A 14757-nucleotide genomic window follows, 5' to 3' on the forward strand; every position below is an offset into this window, starting at 1 on the left:
GAGGGGAAAGCAGCCCCTGTCAGTGACGGGTCGTGAGGCTAGAGAGATCCTTGGTCTGACCTGGTATTGCAGCTTCTGTGTTGATTACCATTCTAGTAATTGAATACATTCTCCTTTTCCTTTGTATAAAACCTCACCAATCGGCATAAAAGAGAACAGCTGCTTTTATGGATATGCTATTGGTGGTTTGTATGAACTCCATGGTTTTAAGAGTGAAAAAAAAAATTCAGCAAATAGTTTGTATTATGTGAAAAACAGGTGGTAAAAGTAGTCTTTGTAAATTGGTGAAATGAGGAAAGACCATATAATGAATGTGCTTGCACACCGTTGCCGGACCACATCTGCAGCCCCCTCTCCATTTCTAGCACACGGAGAATAATCCCGTGTTCTCTGATACTCAAGGTGGTACCAGTGGCTGAAGCAGTGAGGGGATGAAAGCAGGAAGCTGATATCTGTAGCCATTATAATATTTTGCAGTGTGAAACCGGGGATCACTTTATGCTACCAGGAACAGATGTTAAACAAATATCAATGCTGACTTTATTAAAAGATCAACCCTATCTTTAGAATCTTTTAGAATTCTTAGAACATGTTTTCAGTATTGTGTCATCATATGGTGCCAACTCTGCTATATTGTAGTATGGGAAGGATTGTTCTATTTTTTTCAGTTACATCTAATTTCTGCTTTTTGCCAAAAGGAGAAAGGAAAAGAAAAAAAAGAAAATCTCACTGTAGTCCTCAGTCCAAACCAGAAATACTAATTTTGTGTCCTGGTAAGCTTAAGTGGAAGAGGAAGGGTTAGTAGTTACTTCTAGTGTATTTATTTCTCTGAGATTATGCTAATCAGAGTGATTTAAATTCTTCCATTAGTTGAAACAGTCCTTCTTCAGAACAATTTTGTTTCATCATTATTCACAGTGGTGTTACATTGTGTATGAACATACCCTGAGAAGACCGCTAAGATTTTTCTGGTTCTTTTTTCATGAAAGCCAGAAACATACAAATCTAGGATGAGACAGCCCAAGTGACCAAAGCCTTATTGCCAGCGGGCGATCACTGATAGGAGAACACCCAGGGGTTCTCAGAAGCAGTTCCTTTACTGTATGCCTGAGCAGCATATATTCACACTGACCTTGTAACCTCTGCCAAGGAAAGAGTTCAGAGGAACTTTGGCTGCAGTATTGCAGACCTACAGATTGTGGAAAATACTGTACATTTGGGTACATTTCAATCTGTATGACTGATGTTTTAATTTTCACTAAGGGTGATTTTCTGAAGGCCCTTTGCTCCATCTGCACATGGCACTTTCAGTAATTCCTACAATGAATCTTCTGGTTTATTTTTGTAGAAGGCATAAATTCTTGTTATCATAATTTCATGTGCTTTCATGTTTATTAAAATAATCTTTTGCACAATATTACAAATAAGAAATCTTTAATTATTTTTAATATTGTAGGTTGCAGCATAGCCCTAGCTTTTACACAGTTGCTTGAAAAATAATAAAAGAATGTTTTGAGTATAGAATTAGAAACAAAAAAAACTAGTTTCATTAACTTACAATGTAGAATATGTATTCGTATGGTATTTTCATTACTTTTATTACTTCTTCCTTAAACACCAGTATCATTCTTGGAATAGAAAAATTAATACAGTCCATTACTTGATAGGAATTATAAACCCTGTTGATTTGAAAGTTCTAATATGTATGAGTATCCCTTACATTTGGAGTTGGCTGTGATCTGTGATACTGTATGTAACATTGTAATATGTGGCATTATGATCCATAAACCTTAAATCATTATTTTCTTGCCTGTAGTTTTCAAATACAGCACTTGAAATTGTATGTAGTTTCAATAATAGATCGGTAAATAAGGCAGTATGAAAATTATGTGATCGTAAAAATGTGGGTGGAGGCATGGGAACAGAAATGAGATTGCTGTTTCTCAGTACTGAAACAGTAGATTGCGGACTTTAAGTTTTTCCTTCTAAACATAGCGATCGTGGAAAAGTTGTGCAGCTGTAAGCTTTGCATGCTCTTTTAGATCAGTCTTCTACTACACCTTGATCCTGGCTTTTGCTGATTGCACCTTCATAAGAAGCCCTTGTCTTTGCCCATTGTTGTTTTGTAGTTCAGTAAAATGTCTAGCAGAGAAATAGCAAAAATTATTTCATTTGTGCCATAAAACGTCAAAACTGAGAAGCAAATATGCTAGTTATGCTTCTGTTGATCATTATGGGAGACTATTTAATCTCATTTTCAGAATTGTTGTGTTGTAACTGTTTCATAGCTAGTCCCAATACTCTCTGGGCTCTTACTATATCACTTAAAGAGCACTGCACTGTCATTTAACACATAGTTTTCTTTCTTGCAGAAAAAGCAGCAGCAGCTAATGAAGATGAAGTGCAAAAAGCAGATGTATCATCTACGGGTCAGAGTGTCATCGACAAGGATGCACTTGGACCAATGATGCTTGAGGTGAAGAGCAAAAAATTTCTTTATTTAAGCCAGCTCTGCTCCCCCTAGGATGAAGAGCAGTGTAATGAAATGAAAAAGTGGAGAGGTTGCTGTAAAAGAATGGTCAAGAGAGACAAGCCATCCTGGCTGCTCAAGGGTTATGTCATTAAAAGCAGGCAGCATATTTCTATTGGATTCAGTGATGAAACTCTCTTTAACTTGGGGTGGGGATTCTACTGCTTTGTGATGCAGACAGCTTGAGGGGCTTCAGTTGGTAGCAAGTCCTGGGTTTCTGCGTGTGCATGTTTTGTTTGTTCTAAACCACAACAGATTTGGGAGACCTGTTGTACCTAAGCATTGACTTACATATACAGTATTATACATGTGAATATTTCCTCTAAAATTGCATGTCATTACTATACTGTTTTAATGTTTTATCATTTCAGCATGACCCTTCCCTCTAGAATATGAAAGTAATCTAGGAGAGCTTTTCAACACACCTATTTCAGTTTGTTCAGTTAAGATTTCTGTCTGATTCTAGCTATTAATTTGATATCCCAGAAGGCTGCATGGTTAAAACCTAGTTTCAAAATCTATTAATAGTAATGTTGGGTAGGTATGTTATCTGGGAACCTAATGTCATGTGCTACTGTCCTTTGGCACTACTGCTTTATCTGCTCAAGCTCACTTGCAAACTGTTTATTCCTGTTCTGACTGTGGACTTTATCTGCAAGGAAGAATAAATGTTACTTTAGATAAAACAAAAACACAAACTCTGAGTCAAGCTAAAGGAACCAACTTTGGTAGAAGCATAATTATTCTGTGATTTCTGAATGTTGCAGCAACAAGATGCATGTTATAACAGCTTTAAGTATTTGCATTATTTTTCATGATTTGTTAGATGAAAACACAGTTTTCTGTACTACGTATGAAAAAAAGGCTCCAAGGTCACAGTACTAAACATAAGGAAGATTAGGCAGGTTGGAGTGAAAACATTTTTCTTTCAAAAGTGGAGGTAACAAATTAATTGGTTTGATTTAATTTAAGATTTATTGTACATGCTCACTGAATTGATTGTTGTTGGTTTTGCTGTCAGACAAGGTTAAACATTCATCTTTTGCATTGCTCTGTTAAAATTTGTCTTCAATTTCCTATTAATTTAATTGTAAGGACCTGTTTTAATTACAGGAAAAATAAGGATAAGATGACTTTTTTTTCCTGGCTTATCTTGCATGATTGGCTATTGCAGCAAACCTGACATGTAAAATCACCCATCTGATCCGTTATTCCATTTAATTTAGTTTTCATTTGCAGTAAAACCATTGCATATTAACAATGAAATATTGTGGAACTAAATTAATAAACTGTGGTCCTTTTGCACCAAGAAACTTAAAAGGACTGAAAGTTGTTATACTTTTGCTGTGAAAAGACTACAGATACTTTCTTTGTGTCTTTATCTCCTTAAGGAAATGAAATTAAGTTATTTCATCTTACAGAACCCCTTTATATAAGCTCTTCAAAAAACTACCCTTTTCCATTGCCAAATAATAATAAAAATGGCAATGGTGATGAACAGTTTATTAGTTGATTTGGTTTAGAAATATGATTATCTGTTTTTATTAAAGAATAAAATGAAGGATCCTCAAAATAGTGACTGTTTCCAGCTGAAGAAAGTGAGTAAAATTAATCATGCAGCTGCCTCTGAGGGATATTTGAACATGCTTCTTGGTTAAAGCATAAAGTAGATAAGAAGGGAGGGTGAAAAATAATAAAGAGAGCTGACAACGTAGCAAAGAACACAAATGTATTTTCTGTTCTAGTATATCATCTAAAATAATACCTGTTTTCTTGTTTTCTCTTCCAGCATGTTGTCCATTATTTGTTCCCCCATTGTCCCAGTAGCTCTGAAAAGAGATTTTTTGTTGTGGTGGCATGTATCTGGGGAAGGAATTAAGAAATTATTGCAAAAGTGGAAGCTTCTAAAAGATTTAAGTGGCTTGGTGCATTAACTTGCTCAAAAGCCTGTTGCTGCTTACCCGTAACGTTATTTTATTATTAGAATAGAAAGAAATGGCATATAAAGCCCTCTAGGCTCAGATGACCACTTCTGTGGTCAACCCAAGAAGCAGCTGTGAGGAAACAGCACAGAGCACTTCCTTGCCAAAGAAGTTGCCAGAGTAGGAAATAGTAGGGAAAACTGGAGATTATTGTGGGATGCCAGTAATGCTTATAATCTTTTGCTTGCCATCTCTCCTTAGGACTGTGATAAACATCTGCTATGGCTTTGGTTTTGCAGTCCCTTTGAGTTTGTGTAACTGCTGCCAAGCAGAATGGTTCAGCCAAACCCACACCCATCTGCCAGCTCTAAATGCCATGTGGTTTCATGATGGGCCAGTTCAGGGACTGATGTGGCTAACTTTTTTTTTTTTTTGTATTCGTTTTCAGCCAATTCAGTTCTCAGGTCCAGCTTCTCATATCCTCAGTACAGGGAGCTGTCATGATGTAGAAAGGACTAAACCAAAGACATCATGTTTACATTGGCTTCAAGCAGTAGTGAAATGCAGTCTAAGACACTAATGCATTGCAGAGGTGCTGATAGGAAATTGTATTAGAGCCTCAATTAATTAAATCTTCTAAATCATTGTTAGTTAAACTAAATACTAGTCAGCATAAAAATGTCATGAATGTTATGAAAGCACATGGAAAGGAAGGGGCTCTGCAAAGAAAGTGAAGTGACAGGAGGAACCAAGAATGATCAGAAACAAGAAGATGGCAATAATAAAAAATGAAGTCAGAGATTAGAATTTATCAGGAGAAAAAAAGACATATTTTATCCTAATTTAGAGGCAGTCAGGAAGAGTATATACTTGTACGTTTATTTTTGAGGTTTATTATTTTGTAACTTAAAAATAGAACAAACAAAGCATTTGGCAATGATTGGCTCAGCCACTCTGCTTATGCATTGTGCTTTCACTGTCCCTCCGCTTTGGCAGAATCATTAACGCACTTGGGGAAGGACCTCTGGAGCATGTTTAGTTCCACCTCCCACTGTAAGCAGGTCTGACTAGAGCAGGTGGCTCAGGTCCTAGTCCAGCCAAGGTTTGCATATCTCTGGGGAAGGAGATTTCATAGCCTCTTTGAGCAGCCTTTTCCTATATCTGACCAACCCTCATGGTGATTTTTTTTATTTTTGTATCTCCATGAAGCTTCCTGTCTTGCAAACTGTGCCTGTTGCATCTCGTCCTTCCCTTGTGAACTTCTGAATAGAGCCTGGCTCTGTCTTCTCTTTAGCCTTCTGCTAGGTGTCTGAAGACAGACGTAAGATCCCTCCTTAGCCTTCTTTTTTGTACTGTCTGGATTTGCTACATGCTCAGCAGTGTACAATATTTGTAATACGTATCTGTAGCCTGAGAACTTGAGAACTGCCAGCTAAGACCAATGCACAAGTGTACAAGTTTGGTCGTATCAAAAATGCCACATGCCTGTGTATGTTTGCTATGGCAACTGCTCCTTGTTAGACTGAGCTGAGTTCAGGTTTAGTATGGATCCATTTGGGTTTAATTAACCCTGAATGAATCATGGGTTGCCTGTCTTTCTGACTTGCTTCTGTCCCTGGAGGAGCAGTAACTGACAACTGTTCTAGTGATTTCCCACCAGTCATCAGAGAGGTGAATAAATCAGGCAAAGCTGCAGAAGTCTGTGTGGGTTAATTGATAATGAATGTTTAGACCAAAGGCTTTGGTGCTTTACGTTTAAATGTATCCCCCTTCATCTGCTCATGACATAAAGTTAGAGGGATGTATTCTGAAATATTTTTACCATTCACAACCATGTTTGCGTCTAAGGAAAAGAAAGTTTGGATGAGAAGTTCTTACTGATACTCAGATTTTTACTTTATCCTCATCAGGTAAAAGTGATGTAGTATTTGGCTTAGGCTTCAGATAACATACAGCAGATATCTTGGAAAGAATGCAGCAGCTAGGTTGTCACTATCACAAGAGATAAGGGGGAAACTAATCAGCAGAAATTACTAATTTAGACACTTCCTCACACAAACTTTAAGTCCTTTGGAATACCATGGAGCTAAGTTGAAGAGGTGAAAGTCTGGTTCCTGTTCCCTGGATCGTGTGTGGACTGGATTAAACTGGTGTCAAATAAAGAAAATGAAATCAGTCCTGGGAGTAGGGACTAAAGCTGCTCCATCTTGCTGCTCACTGCCTGCCCTCAGCTCCCTTTGCCCTTCTCTGCTTTTAATGCCTCATGTTCCTGGCTGCATGGAGCCTCACTTCTACGTGAATATATATTCACAGGTGCACTGCTGCGGGTGGGGGTAGAGTGTTTCTCCTTCTTTCTGCGAGTGTTTTCCTTGCCTTGTGCCAGCACATCTTGTGATGTTTCCCTGGGATCAGTCTCCCTGTGCTGCATAGAGGACTGAACAGGCTCTAGGTGTAGCAGAACCAGCTTCTGATTCAGGTTTCTTACTTCATAGGCAGGCAGATAGGTTGCAACCTCTTCCATGATTTGTTTGTTTGGGATGGGGGTTTTCATTTGTTTTCATATCTGGGTTTCATTATTTTGCAAGGTGTGCACCTTTCTGTGCTTTTACACAGGTTTGATATAAGTAAGATTAGGTGCTCAATCTGATGTGTCCTTTGACAAGATTATAAGAAGTGGGATGGAGGCAGAAAGATTCAGCTATGCCTTCTGAAGTGAATATTTATTTTCTGGGTATCTTATTAATCTGATTGTTTGGTATTGTGTTTCTCTCTCTTCCTCTCTCTTTTTCTCTTTCTCTCTCTCTGCCTTTTTTTTGTTTTTTTCCCCTTTAGGCCCTAGATGGGTTCTTCTTTGTAGTGAACCCAGAAGGTAATGTTGTGTTTGTTTCTGAGAATGTGACACAGTATCTAAGGTACAACCAAGAAGAGCTGATGAACACAAGCATATATAGCATCCTGCATGTAGGGGACCACAATGAATTTGTCAAAATCCTGCTGCCAAAATCTTTAGGTATATATCTTTTCATCATATCATACATTACTCATTTAACTTTGGTTTCATAAATCAGCATTTCAATAACTTCAGTTAATGTCCTTGCACTACTTACAGTTTCATCATATATACTATTTATTTTTAATGTATATATAGACTGTATGAATGATTAATATTATTCTCAAAAGCATCTTCCACTTTTCAGATTCTCCTTTGTTAAAATTACTCTTAGTAACTCATGTTAGCTGATATTTTTAATGGATCTCCAGAGTGAATCACTGAAAAGACAGCGTTAGCTATGTGAACTCTCCGTTAATTCTCCTATGCTGGTTATTGTAAGAATGGCCCAAAAGAGGGAGAATATAAAAGAAAAATCAGAAAACTCCTTATGCTAGAATTTTTATGTCAGTGTCTTTAGTCTCACCAGTATTTACCCTTATCTTTCAAAACCTGTGAGTTGCAGCCACTTTTAGATTCATATTAATTTTGGGTTTAATGTCATTGGTTTTTGAAGGAGGTGAACAGAAAGAGAAAGTCAATACTGGGTGCCTCATTTACTCACAGCAGTTTAAAATATATTATGCAATTCACTTCAGCATGTTATGACTGTACTTACAAACCCTGAAGAATCAAATATGTAAATGGCTAAACCCCACAAATTACTGCCTTTATTGCATTTTATGACTGAAGAGGGCAAGTAAAGAGTATTTGAAATACAACCCTGCTATTTCCTTATGTGGTGTTACATAAATTTGCTCTGACGGGTGCCCAGTACCTATATTTGTGCATCTCAGGATTTTGTTTCCTTTTTTACTTGTCTTAAGCACTGTGTTAGGCTTTAGTTTTATCCATCACTGCACCCAGGTCATTCTCATGCCTTCAGTCGTTTCCCATTGTAGCTGAGACTATGTGTTTCAATATATTCCCGACTGTATTGCTTCCTGTTTTTATACATGCATATTGGTTTCTTTTCTTTCTGTTTCCAATCTGGACACAGATTTTTATACAATGCTGTCATCTCTTTTGTATTAATCACTTTTAAATTCACTGAACAGATCCTACATACTGCCTTATTTCTTCTGGGCACATAAAATAACTTGATCTACCCAGTAGGCTTTTCACTGGACTGTGTAACTTTTACATGCACCAATATTTAGACACTTATCTTGCTTTTCTACTATGTCATTATAAGTCACTTCAAAAAAACCCTGATAGCTGAACAAATTAGCAGTCCTCTTAAAATCTGAGAATTTTATAAATTACCTTGCTGTGTGCTGGTTTGGGCTCTAATATTAAAAATAGATTGTTGTTGTTCAATGAGCTGGTTTCCCAACCAAAGCAAAGCACCTTGATTAATTTCCTGTGGATAAGCAGCAGAAATGACTGCTACCAGATTTATCTCACTATACGATCTTTGCTTTGCTCAGTGAACGGGGGATCTTGGTCTGGTGATACTCCTAGGCGTAATAGCCATACCTTTAATTGTCGGATGCTGGTAAAACCTCTTGCTGATTCTGAAGAAGGCCATGATAACCAGGAAGCACATCAGAAATATGAAACTATGCAGTGCTTTGCTGTTTCTCAACCAAATTCCTTCAAGGAGGACGGTGAAGGTAATTACCACTTTCAGTTTGTGTTAGTATTTTGTCTTTCCATGCTGCTGTGGGTCAGCAGTTTTGGTGCAGTTGAAAAGAAGGCAAAGTTGATAAAGTTACTTCTAATTCCTGAAAAATGGAAAAGTTCTAAGTTTTCTCCTTTTTCATTTAACTGTAGAAGTGTACTTTCATCTTGGGTTATGAGTGTATACACTTGCATGCACCTGTGTGTTAAACCGATGTCATTGAAATTGAGAGGAAACCCTGTTTACCTTGAAGAGATCCTGGTTTTATATCATGGTAATTGTAAGAGAGTGCAGCTGACTGAGAGGAAAGTTTAATGGGCAATTTTTTGAGTTCTTAGAATTTGAAGACAGTCGTTCTACAGTTTCCTTTACCACTTACTACTTCAGCAGGTAAATTTCCTCAGATTGTATTTTAAGGTTTCAGATAAGTAAAAATGGCCTATTACAAAGCTGCTTGCTCAGGGGCAGCAAGCATTTGCGGCTTTTTTAAAAAATGTGGCTTAGAAGCTACAAAATGGTGAGCGTTGCAGAAATGTGCTCTCTGTGCATGCAGTATATTCTTTTTATTACTTATCTCCTGAGTGGTTGAGCTGCCACAGGTGTATGCATAAACACGTGCCAATAATTATGGGCGGTGGTGGAGTCTTTGATAATTTTTCATCCAAAAAAGAAACCAAACCCACCTCTCCTGTGTTTAATGTTGTAAGAAATAATGAAGATGTAAAATCACTGAGTTCTGTCTATTCTTTTAGTGGTACAAAATCTATTCTTTTGGTCCCAAAGAACTTTTAAAAAATATTTCTGAATTACCTATGGAAATGAAAACTTCTTCTTCTACACAAATTACTGAAGTAACATTTTTCTTTAAGATTTGCAGTCTTGCTTGATTTGTGTTGCAAGAAGAGCTCCGATGAAGGAAAGGCCACTTCTTCCTTCATCAGAGAGCTTTACTACACGCCAGGATCTACAAGGTATTGTAAAATAAGAGGTTTAAATTTATCTTTCACACACACACCCCCAAATGGGAAATTGCTGTAACAAATGTTTTATCTAATATCAGGCAAAATAACTTCACTGGACACAAGTACCATGCGAGCAGCTATGAAACCTGGCTGGGAGGACTTGGTGAGAAGATGCATTCAGAGGTTCCATTCACAGCACGAGGGAGAAATATCTTTTGCCAAGAGGCATCACCAGGAAGGTCGGTTTCATATTTTTAGCACTTTCTATATTTAAACTGTTTGTTATGTGTGTATCTTGGTTGTGTTCTCTTTGTTATGTTTACATGGAACAATCAAAGGCTACTGACAGTCTCTTTTTAAAGCTGATTTGCCTAACTGATGTCTCTCTAGAGAGGTTTTGCATCTTTCTCCAGTTTGTTTTAGCCTGTGTGTTATAACTGTGCCATATTGAAGGGTGCTTTAAATCTTCAAATTATCACAATTATTTTAGAAAGACAGACCCTTGTGTCTTGCCCATGAAAACATTCACTACGCGTTACTCTTCAGAACCTCAGCTCACACATTGCAGTTCATTGACCTGTATTCCTTTTCTCTACAAAAATGGACTTTTACTGTCACATTTCCCGTGAGAAACACTCGGTGTGAATTGTCAAAGATGCAGCACTCATGCTGTCTGGAAGCCTACATTATTGTACTGTATCTAGCTGGTAAGTGTTATAGGATACACCAGAAGCACATATACTCAGTCAGGATTATGGTAGGTAAGGTGTAGGGAGGGTACTGCACTGTGAAAGGTTCCCCATGAGGTTTCCATGGTAGTGACTGGATGAGGGATTTTCTTTTCATAAAACCATGATAGTTCTAGTAGCACAGATCCAAATTACAAAAAACAAATAACCCTTTACAGTCCACAGGAAAGTCTTTTCTGAGCCAATGGGGAATAACAAACATTTCCAGTGGAGAAGCATCATTCTTTGGGTTCATGTTTGTAGAACAGGGTTTACAGCTGGCCTGTAACAAATAGTTGCCATGGTCAATTAAACCACAGGCGTGCTGTCTTGGAAACTAAATTGTAACTGGAATCTCAAATTATTCCATCAAATACACACATACAGAAAAAAAAAAGCTTTAGTCATGCGACATTAGTTAAATATTCTTTCATATGTTCTGCTTTCATGAAGCCTTATGCTGTGATTTCAAACAGAACTGAAGAAGGTAGTATGCAATTAAAAGTTACAGCAGGGGAGTTAGAGAGCAGTTTCAGGTAAGGACCTGTCTGTGCCAAAGGTGGGTCAGGTTAGTTTTTGTTATGCCATCCAGCCACTTGTCACTTCAGTCCTCTTCAAATTATTCTTGACCAAATTAGCAGATCCTACATCCAGTGCTGAGGCTTGAGTGGGTCCTCTCTAAGCTATCTGTGAAGGGATAAAAATAGGTGTGTTTTGGAGTTTACACTGACCATTTTGCAGGAGAGGCTTAGGTTCGTCATATAAACTGTAGAATTAGTCTAAATGAGGGGGCTCTTTGCTTCTCCTGGTTGTGAAGAGAGTGATAAGAGGAGGAGGAAAAACCTCTAGAACTGCTTTGCTGCAAAGGATCCAGCACTACAGAGGAATAGTGGCTGAAATGTTTCTTTCCCTTGCCCTGCAGCATGGAGGAGAAAAACAAGATGTATCTTGGGCTGTAACATCTTTGCATTTGACTGAGGAATGCCTTGCATTTTTTAAGTCATTATGGGTTGAGAATAAGAGCAAAGAAAGCAGTGGTCTTCTACATGTAAATCAGTGTTACAGTGTGTGTTTGGGGGGGGAAGCATTAGCTTGAGAAAATATGAAAACCACAAAGCTTTTAAATTAACTCTCAGTATAAAGTGCAAAATATATGGTAAGTTTTTATTGGCCACAGTCAGAAAAATAGCATTTCCTCAAGAGGAATACGGAAACATTCTTGTTTGCTTAAAGAATTAGTTTGGAAAATGATTTAAGTAGAGATTTCACTTGTATCCTGTTGGCATTGAGTACTGGAATTTCCTGATGTAGTATATGTTAAAGTTAAGAGCTTTGGACCTTCTGGTGCCCAAAGGTTAAACTGAAACAATGACATACCTAGCAGTGAAATTTTGCTTTGTATTGTTTCACAGTTGTAGGTTTTTGTTTTTCTTTACATTTTTACTCTGAAAAAAACCTTCTGGTTGTTTAAATTGTGCTTCCTGTTTTCTCACTGCCTAAATAATACTTTAAAACCTTGCAGAACAATATATAACGGAGGCGGGGGGCGGACAGGGAAGGAAAGCAATCATAACCAATCCTGTAAGGCTGAAAATCTGGTAACTCTGTAGCAGAGACTATTTAATAAAGCTACACTTGTAAAACCGTGTCATTTCATTACAACAGGAAATATTAAAAGACAAGCAGTGAAATGCAGATCAGATGATACTGTTAATTAAAAAAAAAAAACACAAACCCAAAGCAACAGAAAATGTGTATGTATGTAAAAATAGGAAATTAAAAATATTTGTAGTGCTTTGTTCCTATTTTTTCCCAAAACAATCATGTGAAAATTCTGAAGTTAAGTATTTCCCTCCTGCCATATCTGCAGTCCTAATGTAATGCTTTTGGACTAGGAATGGAAAATTATCAGAGTTGTTTCATTGATGGCAAAGAGTGAACAGTAGAATAAATACTTGCAGATTTGCTTTTCCATAGCATTATGCTAATTTTTAATTAAAGCAATGTCATAGGGGTCTACAGAAGTTAAGAGCACTGAATTTGTTGAAATCCAGATTTACACTGAAAGCTTAAGGGCTGCAGAACATGTGCAGTGAAGTAAACCCCAAACCTGAAATGCAGTCATATCTAATGCTGGGGAAGAATAGCACAGCCCCAGTTTTGGCTTAGGTAAATGTATTTCTAATTTGTTTGAGATGTGTATTTTTTAGTAATTCCTTGTTCCAGTTCTTATTTCTAATTGTTTCTATGTAAGAGATTTATTGACTTTTTAAATTAAAGAAGTAGTGAGAATAACCATTACAAGATAATTTAAGCAGGCAGTAAGGAGGAAAAGATATAGGCTAATGGAAACTGATGATACAGAAACTAAAGGCATTTATATTAATCATCATGATGTAGATGATACAAATGGAAAAAAATTGAGGAACAAAAGGAGTTAGACTTGTATTTGATGAAAAGTGAAATGGACATCAAGGACTTCTTTGTCCACTCCTGAAGTGCTCTGTATTTCATAGTATCTGTCCTGTTATTGCTGCCACTCCTTACAGGTTTTCTTTTGATCACCCTTTATTTCATGTGGGAACCTTTATTTTATATGCATCCCATCTATTGATTTTCAGTTTTTCTTCTGCCTTTTTTTCTTTTAATTAACACAGTGTCTGTGGTATCAGTGCTGATGGATTTACAACATCATCAGATGTTGAGCAGCTAAGCTACCTGTACTATAGTATATCATTAATTTATTTCTGTTATTTTGCTTGCTTGCAGTGCTGAGGCAGGGACTAGCATTTAGTCCTGTTTATCGGTTTTCCTTGTCTGATGGCACCATCGTTTCTGCCCAAACAAAGAGCAAGCTCATCCGTTCTCAGACGACTAGTGAACCTCAGCTTGTAATCTCCTTGCATATGCTTCACAGGTAATCCTGACTGGTTTATTACATGCACACTCTGCAGAGAGACAGAGAAAGTATGAAGTTGCCAAAGTAAATATATGGTTTAAGGCTGCTAGATGCTCAGTTGACCTAGAACTGATAGTGTGAAAACAAATAAGTTTTTAAAATCAATGCTTACAGCAGGAAGAGATTTAAGATTATTTCAGGATTTATAAATTGCGTTCTGGTTTGTCAGGTCAAGATCTTCCATTAAACATACAAAATTCACTTTAATCTCATGTTCTTAATTTCAGTATTTTAATTTCCTGTATTTTGCATAATAGACACAAGAAACCTTCCAAATTTAATTACATCTGGAAACCTTTGAAGGATTAAATTCCTGTAGTTCGTAGTCCGTGATATGTTGGGCTTTGTTCTTCTTTAAAGAATGTGTTATGATTACTAGAACTGCATTTGAGACAAACTGGATATTTTAACTCCTTGTCTCCATTCCTTGTCTTCTGGTGCTTGGAGTAGTGGCTTTCACATGTCTAACCCTAAGAAATGCCACCACTATTAGCTTTTTTTTAAAAGAAGACACAGGCAATAACATGTTAAATTGAAGGGTAGATAATCACTGACCTCAGAACTTCCAACGTAAAATCTGAATGAAGTCATTGCATGTCCTGGTATATTTGTGGCAGATTTTGTTTCAGGCTTTATTTGCTGATGATAATTAACAGTGCTGTTTCCCTGTATCCACAGTATCACTTAGCACTTTTTTGAAAGAAAGAAAACAGGTCTAAATGTAGTTAAAACTGAAACCATTTTAGACAGATTGTAGATTTGGAAACTGACCTGACAAAAAGTTGTCTGAAGTTTGTTTTCTTTGGATTGCTGAATATACTTGGTATTTCATGAAGTGCTAAATTTTCAATTTAAAAAAGCACCATTAAGTTGAAAATGGTACTAGCAACTATTCTTGCTTTTTTTGGCAGAAGACTGGTACTATTGTATTTGTAATAAGGTTTTAAAAATCCACCTCTTTTTATAGTTAACGTTACTCACCTTTGCTTTTATACCTAAGGTAACAAATAGAGTAACAAGATTCAGTATTCTTCAGTGTAGTG

The 14757-nt window shown here is 37.0% G+C and overlaps 1 protein-coding gene across 7 annotated transcripts in view; it reads left to right on the forward strand.

Annotated features, from left to right (window-relative positions):
- NCOA2 (nuclear receptor coactivator 2) overlaps positions 1–14757 on the forward strand; it is a 189769-nt gene that overhangs the window by 133845 nt on the left and 41167 nt on the right. For all 7 annotated transcript variants that reach the window (XM_037381549.1, XM_037381552.1, XM_037381550.1 and 4 more), the window contains 6 exons: positions 2373–2476; positions 7285–7462; positions 8872–9057; positions 9935–10036; positions 10126–10266; positions 13525–13672. In XM_037381549.1, coding sequence (XP_037237446.1) covers positions 2373–2476; positions 7285–7462; positions 8872–9057; positions 9935–10036; positions 10126–10266; positions 13525–13672 — 859 coding nt within the window. The remainder of the gene's footprint in view (positions 1–2372; positions 2477–7284; positions 7463–8871; positions 9058–9934; positions 10037–10125; positions 10267–13524; positions 13673–14757) is intronic.

The sequence above is a fragment of the Falco rusticolus genome, chromosome 3 (genome assembly GCF_015220075.1).
Source record: "Falco rusticolus isolate bFalRus1 chromosome 3, bFalRus1.pri, whole genome shotgun sequence".
Taxonomy (NCBI): domain Eukaryota; kingdom Metazoa; phylum Chordata; class Aves; order Falconiformes; family Falconidae; genus Falco; species Falco rusticolus.